Source organism: Toxorhynchites rutilus, chromosome 1 (genome assembly GCF_029784135.1).
Source record: "Toxorhynchites rutilus septentrionalis strain SRP chromosome 1, ASM2978413v1, whole genome shotgun sequence".
Taxonomy (NCBI): Eukaryota; Metazoa; Arthropoda; class Insecta; order Diptera; family Culicidae; genus Toxorhynchites; species Toxorhynchites rutilus.
In genome coordinates this window covers 21761737-21788333 of record NC_073744.1, presented here as the reverse complement: position 1 = coordinate 21788333, position 26597 = coordinate 21761737, and the positions used below count along the sequence as shown (strand labels likewise).

The 26597-nt window shown below is 40.1% G+C and overlaps 1 protein-coding gene across 1 annotated transcript; it reads left to right on the top strand.

The window, feature by feature from the left end:
- The first annotated feature begins 671 nt into the window (after positions 1-671).
- On the top strand, positions 672-25141 carry LOC129779905 (RNA-binding protein 25-like). Its single transcript, XM_055787681.1, has 3 exons — positions 672-711; positions 24398-24792; positions 24860-25141. Exons 1-3 carry the CDS (start codon positions 672-674, stop codon positions 24950-24952), a joined length of 528 nt encoding a protein of 175 aa, XP_055643656.1. The 3' UTR covers positions 24953-25141.
- Positions 25142-26597: the final 1456 nt, after the last annotated feature.

The window sequence follows — 26597 nt, the reverse complement described above, 5'->3', positions numbered from 1 at the left end:
TCGTATGTCGCTGGTCACGACAGAATACCCTTGAAGCTTTGTGCACATGTTCTTTGGTTTCCTCTAACATTGATAATCAATCCCCCGGTTTAGCGAAGCGAGCTTATCGCCTGTTGAAAATTTTATTCAATGTTACAAAAATTTCCCAAACAAATTATTCTAATGCGCGTTAGTGTGATTGAATGATTATCACGAAACGAATTATCGTTTCTCAATAAAGAATAACGTTTCCGTCCAGATGTGCTCAATCATCAACAGCAGCAACAGCTGGAAAAAGAAACTGCGCTAACCGCAGTACTAAATTCGATTTTTTTAGTGTGGTCCAAAATTCTTTGTCCGCAAAAAAATTACTCATCCTCACAGCTTCGGAAAAACCACAGAAAGAATAATGTCTAATTACATTGTATTCCAAAACGATCACACCTCTCTGTTGTCATAGCCCTCGGAAAAAAAAACCGAACCGAAAAGAACAAGAAAACGTTAAATTGTAGAAAAAAAAACCGACCGGACGAATGCAATATATCAAAACGATGGCTGCAGTCTTCGCACCTTTTGCTGTTGCGGCGGCGGCAAGGTTAGGTTCTAGTTCGGTGCACTCACACACTGCAAGCGAATGCCATTAAAGTAAGGCAGACGCCTTTTAAGCAAACAACCCACTATCATCGCTAATAATGGTAATATTCGACACACCAGAGCAAAAACCGCCACTAAGTAAGTCCAAACGGCGAGATACCATAACAAATTAGCTTAAATATACACCGCCGCGCGGAGAGCGTGCGAAGGGAGGAAAAACAAATGAATTTCTTTCCATTTTCGCTTTGTTTCTACGATTTGTGGCTTTGGAGCGAAAATACAGGACTGCTTCCTAGCTTTCGGACCGCGGCGATCCTTATCGCTGTCCGGCCGCTATCGCTTAATAACACAAGTCGGAGCCCAGTCCTGCCCCCACCCGGGACCAACCCTGCTGTGGTCCAGGCTAATTAAACTAATCTAATTCCGGCTTTGTCGAGAGTTCTAATTTGGATGCCGAAGAACATCCATCCATTTCTCCTTTGTTTACACTTTGACGGATGGTTAGAAGGCTAACGCCAAATTGATGGTTTCGAACTGTATGCATTTAAATATTAGACACCTTTTGCTAGATGCACCTTGCGATTGGTATCGCAAGTCCAACGGTTGCAATCCTCGCTGCAAAAGCTACGTGTTATGCAATTTCTCATTATCTGGTCGGTTTCAGGTGGAACAAAACCTCAAGAACGGATTGGTTTAACAACTGCCGCTGGCAGTGACAAAGAAATTACTAGCTGTCAAAATTGTCATCAGTCGTGGTATCGTCTGATGAGTCAATCAATGAGTGAATTCTCTCTGAGCCCAATATAGGGCGAATATTATGGCGAAAAAGGAGATAGGCAAATTTGTTCCACATCAACGACTGTAATAATATCGAGGAATTAGCATGGTCATAATGGCTTGTATTATTCGAACTTGTATGTCAATATGGCGGTTGGATAAATGGTTCCCTGCGGGGAGGCGGCCCCGTGAAACAAGTGTAATTTGTACTAAGACGGTAACATGAGCTTCGTTCGTAAATTTAATTACATATCGCACTAAATATACTAGACCAGATGTTTACCAATGCAGTCCAACTTTAACTAGTCGCAACGATCAAACGCTTTTGCACGTTTTTCCTCCACTCGCTCGGCAATTAATTTCCCGTTTTCTCCACACGAAATACACTTCTGACGGATATGTTTACGATGTGGTGATTCGCATAAATTTCTCACTCTTTTGAGACCATACTTTACCACCTTTCGTCGGCGGATCGCCCTTTGAGCTGCGGTTGGTTTTAGCGAAATGTGCACTTTTACTGCCACTAGTTCCCTCTACTTTGTTCGGTGCATCGGTTGGAAGAGAGAGTGATGCGCCAAAAAGCCGTCCGAACCAAAATGGTGATTGAATCTGATGTTTATTTGCACTATAAATTGAAATTTTATTAGCTCTCATTCTCTGTTATTCTCTGACTTCGCCCAAATCGATTTTACGACAACTGCGCGAAAAACCACGCACATTCAACCTAAGCAAACATAACCTCTCCCGTTTCCAGGGAAAAACCAGTCGAAAGCCCATAAAGCCGAAGTATTCAACCCATGCTCAGAACAATACAATGTTTAATTGAATTCGCTTCCTCGATCACCCTCGGAATACGGAACCACCATATTGCTCTAGATGTCACAGAGAGCGGGCAACAGCTTCGCACCGATTGGTCACGCCTGGAACCCAATTGTGATGCCAGAAAACAGCTGCGAAAATGTCGTCCCCCTGGTTTTTCCCAGGTATCAACATCAAATATTCGGAAATTCGTCAATGGTTTGTCAAGGGAGACAGCTATGAGCACTCTTTGGAATACGGCTACGAGAATGCGTGGCTGGAACCATACAAATGAAAGTGAGGAATACTCTGACCGTTGGATTTTCAAATTTGCAAGAAAGGTTTGTCCCGATTCCGTTCCTGCACAAAACGTCGTACGCGACATTCCGCTCCAATGCGATTATGAGAATTTTTCGATGGTAGAATTCTCAATTGCCCTCCTCTCATGTAACAATTCAGCTCCTGGGTCGGACAAGATTAAATTCAACTTGTTGAAGAATCTTCCCGACTTGGCGAAACAGCGTTTGCTGAACTTGTTCAACAAGTTTCTGAAGCTGAATATTGTCCCGCATGACTGGAGACAAGTGAGAGTGATAGCCATACGAAAACCCAACAAGCCGGCTTGCGATCACAACTCGTATAGGCCGATTGCAATGTTATCCTGTATTCGTAAATTGTTAGAGAAAATGATTCTACTTCGTTTGGACAAGTGGGTTGAAGCGAACAATTTGCTGTCAAATACGCAGTTTGGCTTCCGCCGAGGTAAAGGGACGAACGATTGTCTCGCGCTGCTATCTTCTGAAATCCAAATCGCATTTGCTCGCAAAGAACAAATGGCTTCCGTTTTTCTCGATATCAAAGGGGCATTTGATTCAGTTTCCATGGAAATTCTCTCAGAGAAACTTCATAATCGTGGACTTTCGCCAATTCTGAATAATTTCCTGTACAATTTACTCTCAGAAAAGCACATGTTTTTCAATCATGGCAGCTTGAAATCTTCTCGATACAGTTTTATGGGCCTACCACAAGGCTCCTGCCTAAGCCCCCTCTTGTATAGTTTTTACGTCAATGATATGGATGATTGTCTAACTAGAAACTGCACGCTGAGACAACTTGCAGACGATGGAGTTATTTCCATCACCGGTACTAATCCCGCCGTTCTGCAAAAATCCTTGCAAGATACCCTGAACAACCTGTTCACGTGGGCTCTCAAGCTGGGTATCGAATTCTCTACGGAGAAAACCGAAATGGTCGTTTTTTCTAGGAAGCACGAACCCGCCCAATTCCAGCTTCACCTATCCGGCAAAACGATCAAGCACTCGATGTTTTTCAAATACCTTGGAGTATATTTTGACTCTAAATGTACCTGGGGAATACACATTGCGTATTTGAAACAGAAATGCCAGCAAAGAATCAATTTTCTCCAAACAATAACCGGAACATGGTGGGGTGCCCATCCAGGAGACCTCATTCAGTTGTACAAAACAACGATATTATCAGTGTTAGAATATGGCAGTTTTTGCTTCCGATCAGCTGCCAGGATTCATATTCTCAAGCTGGAGAGGATACAATATCGTTGCTTGCGTATAGCCATGGGGTGTTTGCATTCGACACATACGATGAGTCTCGAAGTCTTGGCAGGAGTACCCCCGCTTACTCTTCGATTCACAGAATTATCCTATAGATTTCTCATCCGTTGCAAGATCATGAATCCATTGGTGATTGATAACTTCGAAAATCTACTCCAACTGACTCCTCAGTCAAGTTTTATGTCTTTGTACCATGATTTCCTTACCCATGAAGTGCACCCTTCACCGGGCATCCCCAACCAAGTTTGCTTCCCATACTTTTGCAATTCCTCTGTCAATTTTGATCTGTCCATGCGACAAAAAATCCATGGAATCCCAGATCATCTACGCTCTGATTCTATTCCGCCGATATTTTCGGCAGAATATGGGAAAGTTAGATCTGATAAAATGTTCTTTACTGACGGTTCATTCATAAACGGGTCCACTGGCTTCGGCATCTTCAATGAAAATTCCAGTGCCTCTTTCAAACTCAAAGATCCTTGTTCCGTGTATGTCGCTGAACTGGGTGCGATATACTACGCACTAGGGATCATTGAAACACTGCCCATCGACCATTATTTTATTTTTTCAGACAGTCTCAGCTCAATAGAGGCAATTCGTTCAATGAAAGTTGATAAACGCTCATCTTATTTCCTAATAAGAATAAGACATCTATTGAGTGTTTTGGTCGAAAAATTATTCAAGATTACCTTAGCATGGGTTCCCTCTCATTGCTCGATTCCGGGGAATGAGAAAGCGGACTCGCTAGCTAAGGTGGGCGCTTCAGAAGGCACACTTTTTGAAAGGCAAATTGCCTATAATGAATATTTTCACATTCCTCGTCAGGACACACTCGTTAGTTGGCAGCGCATGTGGAGTGAAGATGAGTTCGGTCGTTGGTTACACACGATTATCCCCAAGGTTGGTTTAAGTGCTTGGTTTAAGGGATTGAATGTAGGTCGTGATTTCATTCGCGTGATATCTCGGCTTATGTCCAATCACTACAACCTAAACGCGCATCTCTATCGCATTGGGCTCGCAGCAAACAATCTTTGTGATTGTGGCGATGGCTACCACGACATCGAGCATGTTGTCTGGTCGTGTATCCGGTTCCATGCTGCTCGCTCTCAGCTCTCTAGGGCACTGAGAGCAAAAGGCAGACAATCGGATATCCCCGTCCGGGATATCTTAGGTAGCCGTGATCCTGATCTTCTGCTTCATCTATACCTGTTCCTCAGAAACGCCGATGTCAACGTTTAATGATGTTTCCTTCGTTGTGTCCCTGTTTCATATCCCTCCTATCCGATCTATAAACTTTTACTTAGTCGCGGCAATACATACACACACTCTTTACAGATACACGGGCCAAAGGTTGTGCAGTCCACTGATCATTCAACAAGAGCCAAAGGTTGTATCGCTCATGACAACTCTACACGAGCTGATGTTTGCGCCGGCTAGTGACCATCCTATCCTGGATTCCTCGAGTCGAGAAGACGCACCACGCTGGATATGGGGTACAGACTAGGGGGCGTTGCTGATTAATGGTCAGCTGCATCCCAAAAGGAAGTATCCCGTGTCGGGCACAGGTACAGAGCATTGGAGACAGCAACATCACAATTACGAAAACACTTGTAATACTAACCTCGAGCCAACCGCGAGTAATCGGTTACATATTACTAACATAGTTATAAGGCAAACATTGTCGAAATATTGAACTCCCGGCCCCGTCGACGCCATATGAGCCTTAATAAAAATATATATTTTGGATAAAAAAAAAAACATCAAATATATTTCTTGGAAGAGTAACTATAGCGCGCGGTTAGGCGAGCGAGTTGTTTTGCAGGGATTAAGTTAGAACATTTTGCTGTTTCGGAAACTGGGTAATAGTTTCCGGATGCAACATTTTCGGTTGGATTACTCAGAACTCAAATGAGGTACATATCAAAACACATCTGATTTAATTGCCTACGAAATCGGATCAATCGCACTTCGTGTTATAGGCGAGCATTAGAGTAGTGCGGGCAAAGGTGCGCATCTGCAAGCACATTCCTAGCTGTATTGGACTGTATTTGGACGATAGGTCAGAGCCTCATCTATCGGTTTCTATAGTTGGAACCTAAGACAAGACGTGACAACTGGCTTCTTACTCTTCTTTCTGCATTTTCGTCGACCAAGTGCTAGATAACAGGAAAGCGAGATGTGGAGGTTGCCAAATGTTATAAAATTTCGGAAGATTATTTTCCCATGAAAAACATGTGTTCTTCGTATCATGTATTTTCTGAGCTGCACTTTTTTTTGTATTAATTGTTCAACCGAATGTCACATATTTCAAATAATAAGTACTTCCTGTTATTTTGGTATGCAAAAAAATTAAATGTGAAAAACTAAATAGAAAACGTAGATTTGATAGTTGGAATATGATTTTTTATTTATCAAAAGATTATGGGCCTTACCGTTTACACTTCACGATGAAATCGAAATGAACGAACGAACGCCATTAAATTTCGTTTCACGAGTTAAAGAAAATGATGAGTTTTAAGGTGGAATTGAACCTTTTCAAATAGACATTATGAATAAAAATTAACTTTTTCGTATCAAATAAGTGTCCAATGTGAATGGAAAACTTTGCTTTCTTCATTTGGTAAAATAATCTCGTACAAAAATTGTAACGCCAAGTAAAAATTTTCATTCATATTTTAACAATTTAAAAGTGCCTTCGGGCCGAATAGTTAGACTTGTTAAAAACCAATTTCGTATCCATATGTCGACACCGTATCGTTGTCATCGCCCAGCAAACATTAAATCGCATAACAAGCGTATATATAACATCATATGCCCTAAAATTTGGTTGGCATATAAAGCGCCTAACTGGCATATGCATGCAAAAGTGGAGGCCATATACATACATGGCAAATGCTTACCGAATATGTTTGGATGAATATGCAACTTTGACCGGCAATAATAGCGATTATGTTGGAATTGAATTGCGATCTAATATGAATATATTCATGAATTGTCAAAGCACCAAATACGACTTTTGCCATACTCATATACGATTTATTATAGACATAGAAAAAAAAAACAAATGGCGCAAAATATTTTCGTGAAATGTTTATTATAACCTCTCGAATCACCATTTTTATATATGAGTATTTATGTTCGTAGAAATAATAATTGATTGATCGACTTATGTTGGGAGTGGAATATCAATGTCTAAAGTGACACAGATTGATATTTGGTGGAAACTGATCCGATGTGGGTTCGAACTCCGGTCGTCTGGATTATCATCCACCATCTATCTCGCGCGGTTATCTGAAATTTAATTCAACAGCGGTTAAAACTTTCGAGTGCATCAGCATTTCATTGACTTTTCAATATGATGTAATATGTTCTTTATTAGGATCTAATATGATTTACTGTTTCATGATTTTCTTCAGCATGCGACACGATTTACTACAGTACTGAATCGATTTAAATTATACGCTTATACGACACACAAACTGCATCAGCGTAATATACGCATATGATGCGGATTAAATATATTTTACGACAATGCACATCATCAAATTGATGTTTATTATACCGAATTGCGACTTAAATTGATAATGGTATATAAAATCGAGTTTTTTTTACATTTTATGCGATTTCAAATATACACGATACATACTTTGATTGATATTATATGCGATTATGATTTATTCGGATTTCTTGTAAGACTTGGCACTTGCAAAATTATACGATTTAATCTTTGCTGGGCGCGGATACAATTCATTTCGTTTTCACCGTGAAGTGTATACAGGAATAAGGCTTTATAATTGAACTTTGATATCGTTCAAACACTAACAGTACTGAAATATTGATAAAATAATACATTTCCAAAATATAACATAGCGTTTATTCAGGTTTTTATTTGTTGGTATGTATGCTTTATTCTGGTTCCAACATGATTTATGCTTTACGGTTGGAAAATAATTGAATGTTCATCTCTGCTAGGCCGCTGCTATTATGCTATGCTAGAATGTAAGAGAATCACAAAAAGATGTAGGGTGGAAATTCCGATGCAATGTTTCCCTCTCTTCAGGAACTGAACACCGGACGTAATAGAAACGAAAACTTACAAAGAATCTATAATAGAAATTTTCGCTAAAATGAAATGTGAATGCAACTATTATTCAATTTTGAATATATTTGGCAACACTGTGAAAATGTTGGAAATCCCATTTTTGTATATTTATCTTTGTCAATTATTTTCCTCATCAACCAATCAAAAGCCGAGTTGCAAGTGGTCCGAGTTTGACAGAAGTGGTGGTCCGGAATCGGCCCCCTATTGTCATGTCTCGTCTCAGGTTGGAACGTTTTTGCAGCAAAGTTATTAACGAAAAAAAAGTTGATGAAGAAAGAATCGATCAAGTGACTTATGCCTCTTTTCCTTCTGAGCCCCTCATATATTACCTTCGAAACAAATACAACAATACAAGAGTTTTTCAAGTTTTGTTGGAAGCCGGACAAATACTTATTTTAAAACAAAATGATAAATGCGAACTTTTGTCCCATAGTGGGGGCAAAAGTTAGCACTCATTCAGTTGAACTTTTAAGATAATTTGATAATTAAAACCATGCTGTATCATAAGTAGCCAGTGAAAACATAATCAGAAACGTGTGTAGGTATCATCCAAGCGGGAGTGTATGATGTTTTTTTGGGTGGGTCGTTTATTATGATTGTCATACAAAACTGGCCAAAATCATTATTTCATTTAAATTTTGAATTATTTTATTGCTTTGAACAACAAATAATCCGAATTTCAAATACATAATTATCATTTAAGCAATCTAACCTTTACGGTATAACCATGAAGCTACAATGAAACATCAATAAACTACAAGTATTTTGGGGAAAATAGGGGAAGAGGTAGTTGCTTGCGAATCTCATAAAAAAGGTTGTTGGAAATTATTTCAAGTTAATTAAAAAAAAGGGGAAACATTTATATTACAACTTTACCAGTCATCAATGACTATAGAAAATATTTAAGACATTTGTGTGTGCATGGAATGTTGCCATACGCTTTTAGACAGGCCAAGTAGTTGTTATTTTCGCATGTTTGATCATTTTATTAGTACAGAAAAATAAATTCAGCCTAAAACCACAATAAACCGTTATGCAAACAGAGTGTCCTAAATTCGAATTCACTCTGTCCGAAATTTGATTTTTTATAAATAACTAGCTGACCCGGCCCGGATTTATTTTCCGATATCACATCCACGTTTTCTTACTTAGCGCACTGTTCATTGATTGATCAACTATTATTTTTTCCTATAAAAGTTCAGTACTAGATTTTTCTTCCACTTGCAAATAACATGTTTCTCCGTTACATGGAATAAATGTTTGATACAGAAAATATGATAGAATAAAGACAGCCCTAAATCGGACAATTTCTATCTCGAGTTTTGCTCTTATCAACACATTCGGCGATCCATTTTTATTTATATAGATAGAAGACGACATTGGAGTGCACATTAAAATCCATTCCCACTTTCGAATAAAGATCTATTTCGTTAGCGCAAACGTGAAATGGACTAACAACGCTTGTCAATATGTAATTGTAGAACATATGCGGATTGAATTGTTCGAATCTTGTTTGATTGAAATATGTGTCCCATATACCCCCCCCCTCCTCAACAGATGAGGAGGGGATGTCAAACCACCACAGAAACATTCATTGCCTTCTAAAACAGAAATTGTGCAGAAATTTGTACTTCATTTGTATGGCAGCCTCCCCTTAAAGAGGTGGGAGGAGTGTCGAACCACCATAGAAACGTTTATCGATCCCTAAAACCTCGGTATGCCAAGTTAATAATTCAGAACGGTACTATAGAATGAAAGTTTACTTGAAGCTTTATTTTCGTACATTTTAAACATTTCGAATATCTCAATCGTTATCCCCAAAAATGAAAATGTTAGATCAAAATAACGCAAAACACACCTCATAACTCAATATGTACATAACTTTCCGCCACTATCATGAAATATATCTTGTTTACACGTGCGAATTTCTGGTGTACTAATGTATCAAACTTATAATGTGTTGACAAAGTTCTATGCTCATATGATTTAATATGACCAGTGCGCACTTTTGCCCCTGGCTACTCTATCGGTGAAAACCGAAAATTAAACCTTTTAACCCCTTTACGGGTAGAGGCAACTATATTGCCCCCAACCTTTTTTTTCTTCTTCTTCAACAATAAATTATCACTTCTAGCCTTATGTGGTAACTAGTTCTAATATCCTGATTTTTTTGTTAATAAGTCCCAATTTAGAGCAGCAAGAACAAATTACCAGAAAAGTAATTGAAATTCAGTCAATTTGTTAAAGTTTTCAATACATATGCACTGTTTAGGACCTGCTGATGATCCGCGGTACGGATTATCCGCGAAAGCGAGTTCTATTGTAATTCTATAGAGCTTCTCGAAACTTGTCAGTGAGAGGTACGCACTTGCTCTTTTGGTTTTGGCCATGGCTTTCACCTTATCTGACCACTGGTGTACACGACCTTACAGATGGACAGTTTAATGATTTCTATATTGATAAAACATGCTGAAATATCTTTTTATTTTGTGTTTGCATGGCATTTTTGGTCTTTTATTTTTCATTGCCCAAAAATAACTAAGAATGTTTGGCATACATTGAGACCATCTATTATGTGGAGAAGGAATTGAATTATTAAAAAGGAATGGATTATATTTGAGATTTTTAACCCTCCTGTACTCGCGTGCAAAACCTTAACACGTATACTCGCGCACGGAGTCACAGACCGAAAGTTGAACTTCTCTGTAATGTTACTATTATGTATTTTTTAGGCTTTATTGGCATTTATCTGAAGAAAAAGGTATAATTGAATGAAATAAATCCAGAAAATATGTTTTATTCGTCTTTATTCAGTTTTAATAATCATCTAATTCAGCTTCCTCAAAACAAAGTAATTTGTGATGCTCCAACACAAATAATGAAATTCGACTTGAATATAATTCATAAAAATATAAAGAGCTAGAAAATAACATAAAAACGTATTAATCGATTGTGGTTTCATTGGTGTGAGAATCAGAACATACCATAAGTACAGGCTCGAGACAAACATTTTTCTTACATTTCATGCAGCTGTAGCATTTTTTTCGGGCCTTTCTTCAAAAAAAAAAAGTACAACGACCTTCTAGATAGTTACCAGATGATAAAGGTTCTGAAATTTCAAGTTTTCATATTTCCAATATTCTTTGTCTCTGTGTTCTTGGTAAACTAAGAATTAACACCTGTTTTTTATGGGGCATAAATAGATGATATAAAAGGATTTCTAGGGACTTCCTGCAACTTGTTTTCTATTCGATATTGTTCAGCACATACATTATAAAAACAAGCATAAGCCACCGATTAGTTTATAGTTTACAGTTTACATCTCTTCCACAAGTGTATTTATTTTACAAGTGTGTATATGTATGACCATTGTATTTAGCGAATAACTATACGAAAGCCAAACATTTGTATTTTTCTTTTGCACGTATGAATATGACAACGTATTATAATATAAATCCATTCAATCTGGTGCCATAAAAACTAAAATAACATTAATTAATACATATAAAAATAACATTAATTTATACTTTTCATGGAACGATATTCCAAAATAGGAAGAAGTCACTTGACCAAAAAAGTTACTCCTATACACGCGTCGGTGTCTCAGACCGAAAGTGGTAAAAAAGTGATACACGTCACCTTGGTACCAACACATCTTCTTCTTCAATGGCACTAACGTTCCTAAAGGAACTTCGCCGTCTCAACGTAGTATTACTTGCGTCATTTTTATTAGTACTTAGTTGAGATTTCTATGCCAAATAACACTAAACGATGACCAACGACGAATAACGAAGCTAGAGAGAATCGCAAAGTCGTAGTGTTGATATTTTCTGAGAAATGAACGAATTATTGATTTCTCGGTCTCGCAGACCTATGCGCGAGTATAGGAGTATTAAATTGAATATCAATTGTATCGGTCCTTCGTCTAGGAATTCATAATAAGATTTATTTTCTTAGATAAAGTATTCAATTCTGGCAACTTTTACGACTGTTCTTCCGACACCGGTGTTTTCTTTTCATTCTTTGAAATAAAAAATCGCTGATTTCAGTTATCATTTTGCCTTATCTAGTCACTTTGTTTTTGTACTAATATTTCATACCATCGCTAAGAGCATTTCAAATAGACATAAGAAATTTTATATGTACTAAACGTACGCCTCATCTTTAACGAAGCGTGTCTCGGCTAACAGTTTCATTTTATCACACACAGACGGCTGCGAAGCGGTAGATAATTGTACGACAGCGCATCGATGCATGATTGCGGCTGTTTCATGAACGAAAAGTGCTACAGTAACACACGAAGTAACGCTAGTCTGTATGGTGATTTTCGTCTGATTGAAAGATTTCATCACTTTGTGTACGTTACAGCTGAGTGTTGCATCATATTGTCGACTTAAGGAGGTTTTATGCTATCTGATACGACACGTGATGGCTCGAGTTGGACGAAATATTCTTTTCGAGAATTCAGAGATTGCTTTGTCGAATCGGATCCGCTATACATACGCATACACATTTCAAACACATGCAACAGTATTTATCCTTTATGTCACGTAACGTTTGCGCTACGTGCCGTGTCTTTAGATGTAAAAAAAGTTGATCGTACAGCTGCTGTAATGAACTGATCTCACTGGGTGCTAAGTTCTGCTTAAGTATAGGGAAAGGAAAGGAGAATGGGCAAGTGCATTCTAGAAAGTCAAGCGGGCTTCTCAGGAAGACAAATATGGCGTACATAATATAAAGATCAAGCTATCATAATCTGATATGCGTGAGTATACCCTTTCGAACTTCTAAATCAGCAGCCAGTTAATATCCGTAAGTGCATTTTTTAAATAACTAAACAAAATGCTCGATATTATGACATCCTGGACCATAATTAAATAAATTGTTCGTAGCAAGACCTACACGATAAAGACGTGAATTGAGCCCGAATTGATTGAACTTTGGAGAGAATAGAGTAAAACCATCTCCCAAGATTATCCCACCATTGATTCTACCAACTGATAAATACCTACTATCGACAAATGGAGAATAATTCATAATTCGCATCAACTCCCATTGTGAGTGGTTAGTGCAATCCAAAAAATATACCCATTTTTATCGTCAAACTCTTCAACTTTCTTACAATATTTTCTGTTCGTGTTTCAAGTATAAAATTGCTGGATAAATTTACTGTCCAATGGTATATAACACAACATATGTCGCAATAACGATTTTGAGTAATACGCGTTTGGAAACTCTTAATCGTTACATAATTGTTGTTTGGATTGCGTCTGGAATATTCGCTATAAATAATTACTAATTGTATAGCGGATCCGTTTCCATGCGTTTATGTCTTTTGAAATTCGCATGTTATTGTTTCTGTGAATTCAGTCGTGTTACTAGTGTTTTGGGTACTTACGTATTATTTAGCGTCACCGGAACCGACATTCAATAGATAGTAACTTTATTTTTCGCACGGACACTCAGTTATCTTTTGTATTGTTGATGCCTTGTTGTTTGCACTGTTTTACTATTTTTAAGTGCTACGAAAATACGTATTTGGGATTAGCGGCAACCTCGGTTTCTTATCCTCGTTAGATTGAGACTTATTCACCGCTACATTCATCCTAGAATAAATTTCATTGCGAAAAAATAAATTCATAATGGAAATTACACCTCGGTGGCGTTCACACGTGAATACCGCAAATTCAAAATACACTTTTTCGTAGCACTAAAAAATAACAAAACACTGCAAACAACAAGCAACAAAAAGTAGAAGGGTATGCGCCTAGAGGCACGGACGGTAACTTCACGTAGGTCTTTGAGGACAGTTGCTTTTGACGTGAGTTTTTGTAATTAAAGGGTGTGTCACATCAAATTGCATCACGGAAAAAACGCTGTAGAAATTCGCCCAGTAGACCGATCCTTTTGAAAATTTTAGACAGTAAAATAAAAACTATTAAACAACTTTTGGCATTTTCTTTTTATTCATACTTTGAGCCCAAGCTCGTATGCTCGCACCTTCCTCCTTACCCCGTCCATAAGGTTCTGTACAACGTCAGGTTGTAGTTTTTTTTGAACAGAAATCCATTTTCTCTTGAAGTCCGCCTCCGATTTGACAACTTTTGGGTTCTTCCGGAGGGCCTGCTTCATAATCGCCCAATATTTCTCTATTGGGCGAAGCTCCGACGCGTTGGGCGGGTTCATTTCCTTTGGCACGAAGGTGACCCCGTTGGTTTCGTACCACTCCAACACGTCCTTTGAATAGTGGCACGAAGCGAGATCCGGCCAGAAGATGGTCGGGCCCTCGGGCTGCTTCAATAGTGGTAGTAAGCGCTTCTGTAAGCACTCCTTAAGATAAACCTGCCCGTTTACCGTGCCGGTCATCACGAAGGGGGCGCTCCGCTTTCCGCAAGAGCAGATCGCTTGCCACACCATGTACTTTTTGGCAAACTTGGATAGTTTCTGCTTGCGAATCTCCTCCGGAACGCTGAATTTGTCCTCTGCGGAGAAGAACAACAGGCCCGGCAGCTGACGAAAGCCCGCTTTGACGTAGGTTTCGTCGTCCATTACCAGGCAATGCGGCTTCGTCAGCATTTCGGTGTACAGCTTCCGGGCTCGCGTCTTCCCCACCATGTTTTGCCTTTCGTCGCGGTTAGAAGCCTTCTGAACCTTGTATGTACGCAGGCCCTCCCGCTGCTTGGTTCGCTGGACGAATGAACTTGACAAATTCAGCTTATTGGCGACATCCCGGACCGAACTTCTCGGATCACGTCTAAACTGCTTAACTATGCGCTTGTAATCTTTTTCACTGACGGAGCATCCATTTTTGCCGTTCTTCACCTTCTCGAAGTATTGTTTTAGTACTCTGCTGACCGTGGATTGGACGATTCCCAGCATCTTACCGATGTCCCGATGTGACAACTCCGGATTCTCGAAATGAGTGCGCAGGATTAATTCACGACGCTCTTTTTCGTTCGACGACATTTTTCCAAATTTACGAAAAATTGACAGTGATAAATGATTCATTAAGAACAGGACACGAGCCCAAAGTTTGGAAGGAATCTTTAGTGGTTCCAATACAGAAAATTGCTGGGACGATTAAATCCGAAGAGTTTCGTCCTATCAATATGTTGCACATAATAGGGACAATTAGTCGTTTAAGGGCCAGATGTTGAATTATTCGAATACAGAGGACTGTTTTTGCTGAGTCTAAAGAGTAAAATCTATTGAAGGCGATTTGACGCTGATAAATATCGCCTACAATCGCATTCACCTTTGCTAATTAGTCAGCCCTCTCATTACGCGGAATTGAGCAATGTGAAGGGACCCAAACAAAGGTGATGACATAACAGCATCTGAATAAAGCTCTCAAAATTTCTTGTATTCTCTCAAGGAAGTACGGCGAGTGTTTTTCCTGCCTCACTGAACGGATAACTTCGACAGATCGAAGATCGTTGGAATGAACTCCGATCGATGATAATCTGGAATTCCATGAATATTCTGCTTCATGGACAGATCGAAATGCACAGATGAATTGATGTAGTCAGGAAAACAAACACGGTTGGGAATATACGAAGAAGGAACAGCTTGCATGGAGATGAATTCATGATATGAACTCATTCAGCTCGCGCAGTCCGAAGACATCGGTCGCAAATTTGTTCGCGTCTATTATAAAGTGGAGATTATACCGTTATCAGTTCGTGGCTGGTGAAGTTATTTCGCCCTAACGGGGTTCTCTTTATTGCGCGAGTGAGGAGAGCAGCAATCACTACCAGCGTGAGGAAGAAGTCCTCCACGGCGGACGCGGTGCGTGTGCCGTATCATCGCTGTGTGTGCTTTAGCATCGTCATCGATTCCATCATCGTGTTGTGGTGCGATATACCGTTGCATCTGTGCCGAGCGATTGCCACGCGGTTCGATTGAGACACCGCTTCATTTCATTCGCATTGGTGTGCGATTTAGGTATAATATATATTAGGTTTAGAAATACAAAAAAAAATAAGAATTATATTATTTTATATCTGCCGTAATGGCAGAAGGTCAAGTTGACATGGAGATTGAAACTACTGTTTCCTCCTCACTAGCTACAACGGGGGCTGGGAAGTCGCTTAAACGCGTTCCCCCCTCAGAAGATGTCTCTTCAGAGAAAGAGGTAATCTACCTCAACAAGCCCCCCTCAAGAAAATTGGCAAACTTTTCCTCTTCGCCCCCTCAATCTCCCGCTCCCGCTTCCGCTCTACTACCGAACTTGCCTCCCAGCCCTACTGATACCGCTCCCGTTCAACAATCGACCTCGTCCTCCCCCTCAGTTGTTTCCTCTCCTCGTGTCAAGGTCTATCCAGACGATGCACTTGGAGCTGGTCCATGGGTTGTTTTTTTCCGGCCTAAACCAAAAGGAAAGGCAATTAATGTCATTCAGGTTTCGAAAGATCTGGCAAGATTATATTCCTCCGTGGTCGAAATCTCTAAGGTTAGACCGAACAAACTGCGTGTTGTCGTGAGTGATCGGAAACACGCGAATGCAATTGTGATCGACGAGAGATTCTCCCTAGAGTATCGCGTCTACGTGCCCTCCCATGACGTAGAAATCTCGGGGGTGGTAACTGAAACTGGTCTGACGTGCGAAATGATAAAAGAAGGAGTTGGTAAATTTAAAAGACTCCCGTTGGTGGGTGTTAAAATTTTGGACAGCCGCCAACTAGGAAAAGTATCCCAAGAAGAGGGAAAAACTAAATTCACGCCGTCAGATTCGTTTCGAGTAACTTTTGCTGGTTCCGCTCTACCTGACTACGTCATGGTGGGCAAATTGAGATTGCCTGTGCGACTCTTCGTGCCAAAGCCCATGACTTGCCAAAAATGCAAGTCAGTTGGTCACACTTCAGATTATTGTGCCAACAAGGAGCGCTGTGCCACTTGCGGAGAGCAACATGAGGGGAAATCCTGCAGTGCGACTGAGCATAAATGTCCATATTGCGGGGGATCCCCACACGAGCTCTCAGTTTGTGAAACTTACAAGAGTCGCTGGGAGAAACAGAAGCGCTCTTTGAAGGAACGCTCGAAACGCACTTTTGCGGATATTTTGAAGGGCGCTTCTCCACTGGCCCAACAACAACAACCAATCAACACACAAAATGTCTTCGCCACGTTGCCCGTTGACGAAATAGAAGCGGACACAGCTAACGGGGGCACACCGTTCATTTTCCAAGGGAATCCCCGGCGCAAAAATGTGACCACTCCCAAAGTTCAAGGACAAGCCCCTCCGGTGATACCCCCTGTTAGCATGCCTAAAAAATCGAGTGCAGCGGACAAGCAAAATCAGGTTCCTCCTGGTTTCCGTGGGAATAATTCACCTTCGAATGGCCCAGCACTCGAGGGGACATCAAAAACCCCAACTGTCCCTGTTTTTCCGTCCAGTTCAACTTCCCAATCGGGATTTATAAAGTTGTCTGACCTTTTGGACCAAATCTTCAAGTGTTTTAATGTTTCCGACTCCATCAGAACCATTGTCATTTCAATGCTTCCAGTATTAAAGACAATTTTGCAACAATTGATGCAAACATGGCCCCTCCTTGCAATGATTATCTCTCTTGATGTCTAATTTAAATAGAGAGGTCGGAGATATCACTGTTTTACAGTGGAATTGTCGTAGTCTTATCCCTAAATTGGATACATTCAAATTTTTAATTCATAAGTTCAATTGTGATGTTTTTGCTCTGTCCGAAACTTGGCTTTCTTCGCGAGATGATCTCTCTTTCCACAATTTTAATATCATACGCTTGGACCGTGATGACAGATACGGAGGGGTGCTATTGGGTATCAATAAGTGCCACTCATTTTTTCGAATTGACCTTCCACCTATTGGAGGGATCGAAGCTGTTGCTTGTCATGCAAACATCAGAGGCAAAGACCTCTGTATTGTCAGCTTGTATTGGCCTCCGAGAGCTGCGGTTAGCCGCAATCAACTTGTTGACATGTGCTCACTCCTTCCTGAGCCACGATTGATCTTGGGAGACTTCAACTCTCACGGAACTGCCTGGGGGGAACAGTACGACGACAATCGTTCATTGTTGATATATGACCTTTGTAACAGCTTCAATATGACCGTTTTGAACACTGGGGAAACAACACGTGTACCTAAACCTCCTGCTAACCCAAGTGCTCTTGACCTCTCGCTTTGCTCGAATTCACTATCGTTAGATTGCAAGTGGAATGTAATCCAGGACCCCAACGGTAGTGACCACTTGCCAATCAAAATTTCCATCACCATTGGTTCGAATTCTTCTGAATCTATAAACATGGCATATGACCTCACAAGACACATTGACTGGAAAAAATATTCGGACGCAATTGCTCTAGCCATCAATTCCAGAGATGGTTTGCCTCCATTGGAGGAGTATAACTTCATTTCTCGTTTGATCTATGACAGCGCGGTTCGCGCTCAAACGAAACCCATCCCAGGCTCCACTTTTCGTCAAAGGCCTCCCAATCCATAGCCAATGTTCCAAGCTTTATCAGGATAAATCGAACGCATTTAAAGCTTTTCGGAAACGTGGAACCATTGAGAATTTTCAAACGTATTTGGACCTTGAAAATCAATTCAAAAACTTGATCAAAGGGAAAAAACGTGCTTATTGGCGAAATTTCGTGGGAAGTTTGTCACGAGAAACGTCAATGAAAAAATTATGGAAAGTGGCTCGAAACATGAGAAATCGCTCTTCAACGAATGAAAGCGAAGAATATTCACATCGATGGATTTTTAATTTTGCACGGAAGGTTTGTCCCGATTCCGCTCCCGTGCAGAAAATTGTTCGAGATATACCACAAGATAGGTGCGATCTTGATTCTGAGTTTTCGATGGTAGAATTCTCTCTTGCTCTCCTTTCATGTAACAATTCTGCTCCAGGAACGGATAGAATTAAGTTCAACTTGTTAAAAAACCTCCCTGATGTGGCGAAACATCGCTTGTTGAATTTATTCAATCGGTTTCTGGAGCATAATATTGTTCCAGATGATTGGAGACAAGTGCGAATTATAGCTATTCAGAAACCCGGAAAACCCGCGTCCGACTTCAATTCGTACCGCCCAATAGCAATGCTGTCTTGTATACGGAAATTGTTGGAGAAAATGATCTTGTTTCGCCTTGATCATTGGGTTGAAACGAATGGCTTACTCTCAGATACACAATATGGGTTCCGCAGGGGCAAGGGGACGAATGATTGTCTTGCGTTGCTTTCTTCAGAAATTCAAATGGCTTACGCCGAAAAAAAACAAATGGCTTCAGTATTCTTGGACATAAAGGGGGCCTTTGATTCTGTTTCAATAGAGGTTTTGTCAGACAAATTACACTCTCGGGGTCTGCCGCCTCTGTTGAATAATATGTTATATAACTTGCTTTGTGAGAAACAGTTGAATTTTTCTCACGGGGATTCGACAGTAAATCGGGTCTCCTACATGGGCCTCCCCCAGGGCTCATGTTTAAGCCCCCTTTTGTACAACTTCTATGTAAGCGACATCGACAATTGTCTTACACGAAATTGCAGCCTAAGACAACTTGCAGATGACGGAGTGGTGTCTGTCGTAGGATCAAACGAATCCGACCTGCAAGGACCCTTACAAGATACTTTGAACAATTTTTCAACCTGGGCCATTGGGCTAGGGATCGAATTCTCCACGGAGAAAACAGAGATGGTGGTTTTTTCTAGGAAGCATAGACCTGCAAAACCAAAGCTTCAACTTTTGGGTAAACCGATCACTCATGCTATGTCATTCAAGTATCTTGGGGTCTGGTTCGACTCCAAATGTACTTGGGGGGCCCATATTAGGTATCTGAGTAAAAAATGCCAACAAAGAATAAACTTTCTCCGTACAATTACCGGCACCTGGTGGGGAGCCCATCCCGAAGATCTTATAATGTTGTATCGAACAACTATTCTCTCAGTGATGGAGTATGGCAGTTTCTGTTTTCAATCAGCTGCCAAAACACACTTAATTAAACTCGAGCGAATTCAGTATCTTTGTCTCCGTATTGCGTTGGGATGTATGCCCTCAACGCATACCATGAGTCTCGAGGTTTTGGCAGGCGTACTCCCACTAAAAGATCGCTTCAATTTATTATCTCTTCGGTTCCTCATCCGGTGTAAGGTTATGAACCCATTGGTGATCGGAAATTTTGAGCAGCTTATCGAGCTAAATTTTCATTCAGGATTCATGAGCTCATATCATGAATTCATCTCCATGCAGGTTGATCCTTCTTCGTATACTCCCAACCGTGTTTGTTTTCCTGACTACATCAATTCCTCTGTACATTTTGATCTGTTCATGAAGGAGAAAATCCATGGAATTCCAGATTATCATCGATCGGGGATCATTCCTACGATCTTCAATGCAAAGTATGGGCGTGTCAATTGTGATAATATGTACTTTACTGATGGTTCCTCTATGAATGAGTCCACAGGATTTGGAGTGTTCAACGAAATTTTTAGCACCTCCCACAGTCTTCAGAATCCTTGCTCTGTGTATATTGCTGAATTGGCAGCAATACATTGGGCGCTGGACAGCGTCGCCTCACGACCTGTTGAACACTATTACATTGTAACGGATAGTCTTAGCTCTGTCGAAGCTATCCGTTCAGTGAGGCCGGAAAAGCACTCGCCGTACTTCCTTGAGAGAATACGAGAAATTTTGAGTGCTTTATCCAGACGCTGTTATGTCATTACCTTTGTCTGGGTCCCTTCACATTGCTCAATTCCGGGTAACGAGAGGGCTGACTCATTGGCAAAGGTAGGTGCAATTGAAGGCGATATTTATCAGCGTCAAATCGCTTTCAATGAATTTTATTCTTTAGTCCGTAAAAATACCATCGCTAACTGGCAACGTAAATGGAACGAAGATGAATTGGGCCGGTGGTTTCACTCGATTATCCCTAAGGTTAGCCTCAAACCATGGTTCAAAAGTCTGGACTTAAGTCGGGACTTTATTCGCACCTTCTCTCGACTCATGTCCAATCACTGTTCGTTAGACGCGCTACTCTTTCGTTTTAATCTTGCCGATGGCAATATCTGTGCTTGTGGCCAAGGTTACCACGACATCGAACACGTTGTTTGGTCGTGCGAGGAGTATCTTGTTGCCAGATCGAATTTAGAAAACTCTCTTCGGGCTAGAGGAAGGCAGCCCAATGTGCCGGTGAGAGATGTGTTAGCTGGTTTAGACCTTGATTACATGTCCCAAATATATGTCTTCCTAAAAGCTATCAATCTTCGTGTGTGATTGTCCTTATATCCTTATATTCTCCTTTTCCTTTCCCTTCGCGAGAAATCAAATCCCTTCTTACTAACAATAGAATAAGGTGAAATGTAAATACATGTTAGATATAAGATAGGCTTAAGAATTGAGTATGATGAATGTGAGTGCGAATGTGAGTGTGAACATTGTCAACATATCCTTATATCCCATCCTTTTCCTGAAACAAAATGTCACCCTTCTAAACTCGAGCAAGCCGCGAGTAATCGGTTCTCTACTTCATTAACATTAGAATTAATAAAAAATGTTTATATATACTTGTAACTATACAAATAGGAGTTTGGCTCCTTTAAACTTATGTAACTGAGCCTGTAAAAATAAACGATTTAATAAAAAAAAAAAAAAAAAAATGATATGAACTCATGAATCCAGAGTGAAAATGTAGCTCGATCAGTGGCTCAAAATTTCCGGTCACCAATGGGTTCATAACCTTACACCGGATGAGGAATCGAAGAGATAATAAACTGAAGCGATCTTTTAGTGGGAGTACGCCTGCCAAAACCTCGAGATTTATGGTTTGCGTTGAGGGCATACATCCCAACGTAATACGGAGACAAAGATACTGAATTCGCTCGAGTTTAATTAAGTGTGTTTTAGCAGATGATTGAAAACAAAAACTGTCATACTCCATCACTGAGAGAATAGTTGTTCGATACAACATTAGAAGATCTTCGAGTACGGAGAAAGTTTATTATTTGTTGACATTTTTACTCAGATACCTAATATGGGCCTCCAAGTACATTTGGAGTCGAACCAGTCCCCAAGATACTTGAATGACATAGCATGAATGGTCGGTTTACCCAAAAGTTGAAGCTTCGGTTTTGATGATTTACCATGATTTACCATGATTTACCATGATTTACCATCGCCACCATCTCTGTTTTCTCTGTGGAGAATTTTTTTGTCTGACAAAATCTCTATCTATGAATCTATGAAACAGAATCAAAGGCCCCCATTGGTTTCAACCCATCGATCAAGGTGAAACAAGATCATTTTCTCAAACAATTTCCGTATACAAGACAACATTACTATCGGGCGGTACGAATTGAAGGCGGACGCGGGTTTTCCAGGTTTTTGAATAGTTATAACTCGTACTTGTCTCCAATCATCCGGATCAATATTATGCTCCAGAAACCGATTGAATAATTTCGCCACATCAGGGAGGTTTTTCAGCAAGTTGAACTTATTTCTATCCGATCCTAGAGCAGAATTGTTACATGAAAGGAGGGCAAGAAAGAATTCTACAATCGAAAACTCTGAATCAATAAATCACCTACCTTGTGAAATATCTCGAACAAATTTTGGCACGGGAACGGAATCGTTTCGAGCCACTTTTCATAATTTTTTTCATTTTTTGATTGGCAAGTGATCACTACCGTTGGGGCCCTGGATCACACTCCACTTGCAATCTAATGATAGTGAATTCGAGCAAAGCGAGAGGTCAAGAGCACTTGGGTTAGCAGGAGGTTTAGGTACACGTGTTGTTTTCCGGTCATATGGAAGATGTTATAAAGGTCATATATCAACAATGAACGGTTGTCGTCGTACTGTTCCCCCCAGGCAGTTCCATGAGAGTTGAAGTCTCGCAAGATCAATCGTGGCTCAGGAAGGACATGTCAACAAGTTGCTCGCGGCTAACCGCAGCTCTCGGAGGCCAATAAAAGCTGACAATACAGAGGTCTTTTCCTGTGATGTTTGCATGACAAGCAACAGATTCGATTCCTCCAATAGGTGGGAGGTCAATTCGAAAAAATGAGTGGCACTTATTGATAATATTGAAATCGTGGAAAGAGAGATCATCTCGCGAAGAGAGCCATGTTTCGGACAGAACAAAAACATCACAATTGACGTTATGAATTAAAAATTTGAATGTATCCAATTTAGGGATAAGACTATGACAATTCTACTGTAAAACAGTGATATCTCTGATCTCTCTATTTAACTTAAACATCAAGAGAGATAATCATGGCAAGGAGGGGCCATGTTTGCATCAATCGCTGCAAATTTGTCTTCAATACTGGAAGCATTGAGATGAAAATGGTTCTGATGGAGTCGGAAACATGAAAACACGTAAAGATTTGATCCACAATGTCAGTCAACTTTATAAATCCCGACTCTTGTAAGTTTCGCAAGCTGAGAGCACGTGTGGATGTGGATTTTTTAAGAAAACTTCGACTTCCAGTGATTTTTCGGTTTTCAAAAAACTCAAATTTTAACGTCTTTGACACTAGTAAATGAAGTCCGAATAAGCTAATATTTTCTATAGGATATATAAATCAACATTTCGCAGTTCCGAATGAAAAATCATGATAACTGTTTTTATTGGCACCCTAAACCATTATTTTGTTTGGTATTCAGAAAAAAAAATTAAGTCCCAGAGTGCCGATTTTTGACATAAAAATTGCGCCACTCTCTCTTTAGTCCGATTGAGCTGAAATTTGGCATAGGGGTTTTTTTGAGGTGGTGAACATTTTGTATTGGGTAACTTTTTGTATTGGGTAACTTTTTGAAATTTTAGGGTCAATTTTTTCTCATACATTCATTGGCACCCTAGTGTATATGTATATAAAAGAAGGAACTGTCATCTTCATCTCAATGATAATGAAGGATTATTTTGTATATGTTTAAAAGAAAGAAGAAAATAGGAAGAACATAGAACAGTAGAGTTTGTTTTGATTGTGAAATTGGATATGCAAGCCTTGATAAAAAGGACACAGCTATAATTGAGGTTTGGTTGAAGATCGAGAGAGCGAATAAAGAAGGCCCACGAGCGATTTCTGAAGGATCAAGCAAACAACCATCAGAATGAACGGATAGGCTACAACCTGAAATTCATTCAACAGGTTAAATGTTTGAATAAACTGAAGAGATTAGATCAGTTAGTCTGACAAATTTGGCAGTCAGGTTACAGTGAACTCAGAAAATGCTATGGGACAGCTTGGTGGGACAGCAAGCGTTTCTTCTTGTGCCTTGGCTAAACTTTTCACAAGCATGTCCAAAGAAACTTTTGAATAGATGAAGCTTAGTGAAATACCGGTATCACAAAGAGGTGATTTCATATCTGTATGTTAAATCAGTTTGGTTTTTTTTTGTTTGTAAAACTGGTTATGGGCTGGACTAACTCAAACCTATGTAGGGGAATGAGGCGGGTCGTTATTATATTCTAGAGGCGAATGAACTGAAAAGTTTAAACCCCCTTAAAGCCAAAAAGAAGAAGAAGAAGTTATTATATTATTATTATTGACCTTTTTTTGTTTATATTCGATATTTTTCACAGATGACGATCATAAGACGCAAATTGGTGCATCGACGGAAACCAAACCTGCTCCTTCGCAACACTCAGGCTCTAAGAGCTCTTCAAAGTCCAGCAAGGGTGGTGAAGACGCATCAAGCACTAGTCGGTCAAGTAGAGATGCCATAAAATCGCAAGAGGAGAAAAGACGACATATAAAAAGTATTATTGATAAGATTCCAACGGGGAAAATCGATCTGTTCAATTATCCGCTCGATTGGAACGAAATCGATAGTACAATTGAGAAGAAAATCCGACCGTGGATCAACAAGAAGATTATTGAGTACATTGGTGAGCCGGAACCTACGCTGGTTGACTTTATATGTTCGAAAGTGTTGGCTGGAAGTACTCCGCAGGGGATTCTTGATGATGTCCAGATGGTGAGTTGTGATGATGACTAACTCGATTCGAATGTGGGATTTAAAAAAAAAAACCTTCTATTTATAGGTTTTAGATGAGGAGGCCGAAGTGTTTGTCGTGAAGATGTGGCGTTTGCTAATTTACGAGGTCGAAGCCAAGAAGGTCGGGCTAACAAAATAGATCTAAATCATCAGCGGTTGGAAAGCAGGTATAGCCCCACTATTGGTTGGTTGAGAGATGTTGTAGCACTGTAAGAGAGGGGGCACCTTTATGAACACTAAATTGCTTGCCACCATCTCGCGTGGTTGATTGTATAGAGGATCCCCTCCACCATCTTTCCTTTTGTATTGCTCCAGCTGATTTGTATCTAAATTGTGCTGAACAGACTCTCAATTTTCTCTTAATTCTAATAAGGTATTTTGCGATATAAAATATGATTCATCTATAGAATAGAAATGATAAATATAGAGCAAACTACAAGTTACTGGTTGACAGTAACGGTGTTCACCACCCGAAAAGGAAAGAAAACAGTTTTATCGTTCAAGCTTCGCGGTCTAACAAATATGTATCCCAGAATAGTTAGTGTATGCGTGTGCGTGGCTCTATAAAACCATCTAAATGTGTTAAGTAGCACCGTTAGATTTACCATTGAAATTTCACATACAGGCATCATTTAAACATATGAACGCATTCTGCTGCAAAGCAACATAACATCAAAATATTGATCTCCCGGTCCCGTCAGGCTAACACCATATGTGCCTTAATAAAATATATATTTTGGAAAAAAACATCTTTCCGGAATCTTCTCGACGCTGGATGGCAACCAAACGAAAATAGTTCCGCGCGTGTATGTGTGTGGCGGCTACTCCGATGTCTCCGATATTTTTCAATGCTGATACTCTTTTGGTCGCCTGTTCTCCTTCTGATGGATCGGCTTTTTTGCGCTCCCTCACAGGTCCAAATAAACTGAATGCGTTTCAGGTTAGGTCAGGAGGGCAATGAATCGCTCGATCCCTCGCCGTCAGCTTGTTCAGCTCGTTCAGTAACGATGTTGTCTTGTCGATGTCCTCACGAAAAATGAATGCGTTTCACCACCAGAGTATCGCTTAAGTATGGTTTTTGTCCGTGATTGAATCGAGAGAAGGTGTGGTTTACGATGGCAATTTGGAAGGCAAACTAGTGGCGAATGAACTCTCTGAGTTTGAAATTTTCAACGACTGAGCAATAATCGATTGAAAATTATATGATTTTCGCAATGCGAAACATTTTCCGTTGCTCGCGCATCCAATATTGGATACGAAAATATCCTACTGATGAGGAAGAATAATCTTCAGAAGCTTTCCTGCTAATTGCACTTGACGATAACGATAACATCTTTCCAGATTCTCCTCGATACTCGAAGCCCACCAGTGGGTAATGCTAACTCGATACCACCTGTTAATTGCACTTGATTGAAAATCACGAAACCAAATGTATTTGGTTGCAGTGTTATATGGATAGAAAACATTAATATAAACTATTTCGCTTGAATGTTTTTTTTCAATTCCCAGGGGAACTGGCAGATTATTTTTCAGCAACGATAACATCTTTTCGGAATCTTCTAGATGCTGGATGGAAACCAAACAAAAATAGTTCCGCGCGTGTATGTGTGTGTTTGGTGGCTACTCCGATGTCTCCGGTTTGTGGCATCACTCTCCTCCTGATGGGTTCCCTTCTGGCCTAAGGTGCACAAACAGGCTCTTGGTGACACCGTTCATCAGCGCTTTCATGATAAACGAAGTTAGTTTCACCACAACAGCGACAACATGCTCCAATCGCTGTTCAA

What these genes read in the sequence shown, in the direction of transcription:
- LOC129779905 (XM_055787681.1), top strand. Translation starts at nt 672, where the DNA reads ATGGTAATATTCGACACACCAGAGCAAAAACCGCCACTAA. An exon ending in AGAGCAAAAACCGCCACTAA is followed by an intron (nt 712 to 24,397) that starts GTAAGTCCAAAC and finishes TATTTTTCACAG; the next exon opens with ATGACGATCATAAGACGCAA. An exon ending in TTCTTGATGATGTCCAGATG is followed by an intron (nt 24,793 to 24,859) that starts GTGAGTTGTGAT and finishes TTCTATTTATAG; the next exon opens with GTTTTAGATGAGGAGGCCGA.